A 6,812-nucleotide genomic window follows, 5' to 3' on the forward strand; every position below is an offset into this window, starting at 1 on the left:
GGAGAAGACAAGGCAAGGGCAATCCGGTAAACAAGCAAGGGTCAATCGACGGCGAACGTAATCCAACAGGGTGAGACTAGAGGGATAAGTCCAGGTACACAGGCAAAGATCAGAACACGAGAAAACAGACAAAGCAAGACTCAGCTAAGGCTAGGAAAACTAAGCAGGCTCCGTAAGGTAGCTATCAGCTAAACAGTGATATCCGCTAAACCATACTCGGCAGTGAATGGTTGTTTGAGTGAGTGTTATATAGTGAATGTGTGATTGGTTACAGCTGTGCGCAATCAGTGCAATGTGACATGCAACAGTTTGTTTAGTGCGAGAGTAAATGTAATGGAAGGGTGACCTCTGGTGGTGATTGAACGGAAGTCCATGGACAGGATTCGTGACAAATATATATATATATATATATATATATATATATATATATATATATATATATATATATATATATATATATATATATATATATATATATATATATATATATATATATATATATATATATATATATATATTAATTTATATTTTATTTATTTTTCTAAAGACTTCTTAGTATTAAAATAATGGGAATTGGGGCTAAATGTGCTTAAACGTCCTAAAAAAAAAAACTGGACTTTTTTTTCAATTTGATTTATAATAAAACAGTTTCTTGCTATGTTTTGGTGTGAAATATGACCCAGATATGTTCTTGACAGGTTTAGTGAGACTCATGTATCTCATTACATTTCACTGAATAAGTTCCATAAAAGCAAACAATTTTTTGGGGAAAGCTGTACGTGTCTGCATTCAGTTCTACCGTCTGTCTGATAAGAGTGTGTCAATGTCCTGTATGGCTCTGGAGGTTTTCTGCAGAGCCTCAGAGATGCAGTTCTCTGTGAGTTTGATCTCAGGTCGGTCAGAAGAACGCTCACAGCTCAAAGATCTTCCTGTCGGACGCAGGACGGGGCTGTTCTCCAACAAAACTGATGGATATGTTAAAGAAATATCTACCCAAGGGCATTCTGCTCTCAATAATCAAATTCCACACCAACTCAGTCACATAATCTCACAAAAAGGATACAGTTAAACCTCTTGATCTTTTCCAGTTCAGAAACAACAGACCTGTAGGGATGTAAGAAATCAGGATGAAGAAGAGATAGTTCACTCAATTGTATTTTCCACCATAAATACTCAAGTTTTCCGTGTAAAACTTTGTACACCAACAAACAAGCTTCATTCTCCATTTTAAAATTCCATGGAAAAACATACTTGTTTTGAATGACATTTCCAGGTGAACTATCCCTTTAAGAGTGACTGATATGCATCTTCCAGGTCATGTGATGCAAATGAATATAATAATAAATAATGATCCAGGGAATAAGAGTTCCTTAATACCTGTACGTTATTGGCTGAGGTGTGTCACAATGGGCGGAGTCTGAGAGAGTCACGCCCACTGCACTCATGCTCTGATCTGTCTGCTTTACCCAGTCACACCACTGCACTACTGCCGACACATACCTGCGAGAGAAAGAGACAAAACAAGAAATTAAGGATTTTCAGAAGCAACTGGTGTAATGAATATTACATCATCTCTTTACCTTTGATAAGTTTGGTCTGTCTCAACTTGGACAAGAGTTTGGTGCCCATCTGGCAAATTGAGCTGGCACCACCTGTAAGATGGTCTGGTTTCTGCCCTGAGTTTCTGTTCCATTTCTCCACACTGCCATCACAAATACATAAAAAATTGAAAATAATCATGAATTCATAACCTTTAAAAAAAATTACAGGATTTGAAACAATTTTGTTTATTGACCTGGTTCCAACAAAACTGAATTTACACTTCTTTGAGAATATGTGACATGCTGATTGATTAAGACTGGGACAATAAATAAATAACAAAAGGAAAATTAAAGTAAATTATATAAATAAATAAAAAGTTTTTCAAAAGTCACAGTTTTTCCACTAAATGAACATAAAAAATATATTTAATTATAATTTATGTTCAACAATTCAATTATACATAGTAATAAATCAGCAATATTCAATCATATTATTACATAATGATAATTTTTATTTATTTAAAATAAAGTTTTAATTTATGAAAAACACCACGCAGCACTGCACTTCTGTGAACATGTTTGCACAATACTGCAAACAAATTGTTGAATTTTAGTTTGAATATACATAAATGGAACCTAATTCACCTTAAAACTTAGCATTTTAATGGTTGTAAGCATATCAAAATGTTTCAACTCATTAACTGGTGAAGAGCTGAATAAATGTGCAAGTAAGTGAGTTGATTCATTATCTGGAATTAGGGCTGTCAAAATGGCTGAAAAACTAAATTAGAATTTTGTACTTGAATATGATCAAAATTCAAATTATATTTAAATTTAAAATGCATAATTTCAGTTAGAGTGAAGAAAAGCTTTTGGATTCTCTCTTGAGGGTGCATCGAGAAAAATATTACTAATGCACGTTTATTCAAAGCATAAGATAACATAACATCTGTGAAAAAAAGTGAATAATGTTTAAAGTAATGTTTATAAACCAATTATAATTAAGTTGCTTAAACAACTATAAACAAAACAGCATCATGTATGTATGCATAGTTTAATACAAAGGGCGGAAAGCCAATCACACAGAGTACATTATTCATTTAAAAACACGAGTTGCAGTGGGATGGGGGAAAAAACCCGCCATAAAGTCTTGACATATGTATTTTTTTTCCCCCCAAAGTTAAACTTGCATTAATTTTACATGGCTTTCTAAACATGCGGCTCTTTTGTGCGAGGTGCGAGATGCGAGTGCGGCGGTGATAGATGTCCTTCTAGAAAATGCGCGAAATATGTGTTCTGTGTGAACGGCTTGGTTTCAGTTTTGATGTAAACAAGATCTTCTCCGCATTGATGTTCTCTTTTTCCACAATATTTTTAATGAACAACTCAGCAGCGCCGCATCTAGTGGCTTCACCTGGATAGGTTAACAAAAACATTATAATGCAGCGACACTTACATCGTCATCGCATCTCGTGCGCCACTGATAAGCCTGCCTCCTTAATGCACACCTAAAATTCGAATGCAATGTTATTTTAAATTCAACGAATATTTTAAATTCAAATTTTTTTTGACAGCCCTATCAGGAATAGGATATTATCCCGTGTCAGTGTGTGGTTGTATTCTAGTGAAGTACATCCATGATGTACCTGTGCAGGTGTATACGTGTCGGACTTCCACATCATCTGCGCTCTAACTCCATCCAGAAACAAGACCTCGACAGTCCCATCGGAGAGAGCTTTAAAATATCCCGTACCTGCCACCATTACCTCCTGAACCACACATACACAATCACACACCGCAGCCTGCTGGAGACAGAACCGTTATCATCATACACATCCATATACACTGGACACGATGGACAGAGCGAGTATCCATCAGAGGGAAATCACACGCACCTCGTTCCAGCAGTAAAGAGAGAGCGGGGCCCTCAGGGAGCTTCTGGCCTGGATGAAGCATTTCAAAATCCTAACGAAACAGAAACAAAAAAATATTAATATATGTGACCCTGGAGCACACAACCAGTCTTAAGTCGCTGGGGTATATTTGTAGCAATAGCCAAAAATACATTGTATGGGTCAAAATTATAGATTTTTCTTTTATGCCAAAAATCATTAGAATATTAAGTAAAGATTATGCTCCATGAAGATATTTTGTAAATTTCCTACTGTAAATATATCAAAACATTTTTTATTAGTAATATGCATTGCTAAGAACTGCATTTGGTAGATTTTTTTGCACCCTCAGATTCCAGATTTTCAAATAGTTGTATCTCAGCCAAATATTGTCCATACATCAATGGAAAGCTTATTTATTCAGCTTTCAGATGATGTATAAATCTCAATTTCGAAAAATTTACACTTAAGACTTACACTTAGTTTTGTGGTCCAGGGTCACATATGCAAGTTTGTGGAAAACACAAAATATACACTACCGTTCAAAAATTGGGATTGTTGTTAAGATCTTTTTATGTTTTTGAGAGAAGTCTCTAATGCTCACCAAGGCTTCATTTATTTGATCAAAAATACAGTAAAACTGTAATATTGTGAAATATTATTACTCGTTTGGACTACAACGCATATTTTCCGGGATTTGTGATATCACAAAGATCGACGAATGGGACGAGACCTGGTTGAGCTGCACTAGAGAAGGCAACGAGTGTTATCACTATGTCGGAGACACGCTAGCTTTCCCAGGGCAGACGAACTTAGAGTGGTTACAATCATCCGGGTTTAAATCACGCTCAAATTGATTTGATTTTGACGCAATATTTACACTGAAGCTCGCAGCAGGCGATGACATTATATGTCAGCGGGGCATGACATTTCCCCACCAGGCGCAGAGTGGTGCCAATCACAGCACACACTGGCCCAGCTAACCAATCACAGCACATTTCATATTTCAGGAGGCGGGCCTTCATTTGATACAGGAACTATTCGAGCCGTTCATGCCAGACTGGGGAGAGAGGTGTTGTAATAAAAAAAAGCGCTATATGTAAATGTAACAAATTATTAATAATGTAAAATATATACATAAATACAAAATTATAAATGCAACACTTTTGTTTTTGCCCCCATTTTTCATGAGCTGAACTCAAAGATCTAAGACTTTTTCTATGTTCACAAAAGAACTATTTCTCTCAAATATTGTTCACAAATCTGTCTAAATCGGTGTTAGTGAGCACTTCTTTGCCGAGATAATCCATCCAAATACTGACTGGTTTTCGGACCCCCAATACAGTAAAACTGCACATTTTAGAGTGGCCTTTTATTGTGGCCAGCCTAAGGCACACCTGTGCAATAATCATGCTGTCTAATCAGCATCTTGATATGCCACACCTGTGAGGTGGATGGATTATCTCGGCAAAGGAGAAGTGCTCACTAACACAGATTTAGACAGATCTGTGAACAATATTTGAGAGAAATAGACCTTTTGTGTACATAGAAAAAGTCTTAGATCTTTGAGTTCAGCTCATGACAAATGGGGGCAAAAACAAAAGTGTTAAGTTTATAATTTTGTTCAGTGTATGAAAAATAATGTGTTTTTCGGACAACCTAGTATGAGAGCCTGTTCTAGCACACCCCCAAAACAAAATCAAGACTTTGTAAAAGAGCATAATAGGACCCCTTTAATATTTTGCAGAGTGACAATTTGGGTGTTATTATCACCCCCTAGTGACTGAACTCTAAATTAATTTAGTGAATCATTGGCTCAAGGTTGATGTTCACTTGATGGTGGATGATACTCCTGCCCCTTTATAAACAGATGGGATACTCAATGTTTTAGGAATAGCTTGACATCAGCTATCCTGTGAATCCTGTCTACAGTTGTTTGATTTTGGTTTTTGATATGAGCTGTATGCTTGTAAACCTCTCATCTCACCTGCTGGCCCGTGTGACAACAGACTGGACAGAATACAGCTGACCTGGCACATCAGGTGGGAGACCACACAGGTAATACACACACTCCACCGCCTGAGAACACACAGAAATCAACTCATCTTCTGAATCATGCAGTAAATGTATACACTCAAACTTTTCAGTCCAAATCAGCATGTCATACATCTCTGTGAGCAGCTCCAGCTTTGTGATGTGTGAAGTAATTGGCTAGAACTCCATTAGATCTGATGACTGAACCATCACCAGGTGAAATCTCTACCATCGGTATCACTCCATCTACTATACTGAAGGAGAAAAAAAAAATAAAAAAAACATGAAATCATCATCCGTGTTAGGTCCCAAACAGACTGTATTTGTTTGACACACATAGCCCGCGTTTGGTGGGCTAGACTAACAAAACATTAAAATGCAACGTCACTTACATCATCATCACCGCATCTCTCGCACCACTGATGACGCTCCCTGACGCACTCCTAACATTCGATTGTACCATTTTTGCATTCAAATGCAAATGTTTATTTTAAATTCAACTAATATAAATTTTTATTCACAATCTCCTCATCACAGGCAGGCACAGCGCTCAATTCAGCATGTGTTCGTGTTTGTGTGTGCTGTCTGTGTCACTCATAGCACGTGCCTATATCGTGCACTATATTTTTTATATGGTTATCGATGAAGTTGTACCGTCGATAAATATCGATACCATTTTATCACCCAGGCCTATTTTTGGTCTACCAAAATCTGAAGAATGCCTGCCAGAAGGGCTACCAGGGATTTTGAAATTTTGCGAGCCCTGTATAATATAATAACATATTTTTTACAATATATTTTTCTTATTCAGTTCCATTCCTATATGTCAGGGTATTTTGTGCTCATAATTCCAGTCAGATATTATTGGATTCGCAGAGGCCTTATTTTGATCCTTAAAAATGGGTTCCAAATTACTTATTCATTCATTCCACTTTTGTTTTGACTAGAAAATGTTCTTAATGTGCTAAAACATATTTTTACCCACTTATCTTTAAACTTAAAACAGTTATTAGCCTATTAATGGTATTTAAGATGATGCAATGGGTAGTGGTGCTAATTTATGAACATGAAATGAATCGGCACTCACCGGTATATGATGCCTTTACACCAGACCACTTTCACCACCTCAGCTATGACTTCCCCTTCCTGTTCCAGCAAATCAGGATTCACAGCATCATATCGCCATCTGAACATCACATTAATGTACTTTGAGTATGGTCATACTGGCACCATCAAACACAGAGTACTGATTATAACTGTAGTTTTTCTATAAGGATAAATGAGAGGAATGAATCTCCCTAAAGCCAGGTCACATTTCACTCAAAAAAAAAAAAAAGTAAACACA

General features: G+C 36.6%; 1 protein-coding gene across 1 annotated transcript in view; it reads right to left on the minus strand.

Moving 5' to 3' along the window:
• Positions 1-572: 572 nt before the first annotated feature.
• Positions 573-6,812, minus strand: part of LOC107567649 (uncharacterized) — a 22,052-nt gene continuing 15,812 nt past the window's right edge. The window contains exons 13-21 of the mRNA XM_016253358.1: positions 6,555-6,673; positions 5,601-5,721; positions 5,421-5,512; positions 3,437-3,506; positions 3,188-3,343; positions 1,581-1,702; positions 1,378-1,500; positions 1,064-1,104; positions 573-965 (exon numbers count right to left, since the gene is read on the minus strand). Of these exons, the coding sequence (XP_016108844.1) occupies positions 796-965; positions 1,064-1,104; positions 1,378-1,500; positions 1,581-1,702; positions 3,188-3,343; positions 3,437-3,506; positions 5,421-5,512; positions 5,601-5,721; positions 6,555-6,673 (1,014 nt within the window). The 3' untranslated portion in view covers positions 573-795. The remainder of the gene's footprint in view (positions 966-1,063; positions 1,105-1,377; positions 1,501-1,580; positions 1,703-3,187; positions 3,344-3,436; positions 3,507-5,420; positions 5,513-5,600; positions 5,722-6,554; positions 6,674-6,812) is intronic.

This window comes from Sinocyclocheilus grahami, unplaced genomic scaffold (assembly GCF_001515645.1).
Source record: "Sinocyclocheilus grahami isolate Dianchi unplaced genomic scaffold, SAMN03320097.WGS_v1.1 scaffold1177.1, whole genome shotgun sequence".
Taxonomy (NCBI): Eukaryota; Metazoa; Chordata; class Actinopteri; order Cypriniformes; family Cyprinidae; genus Sinocyclocheilus; species Sinocyclocheilus grahami.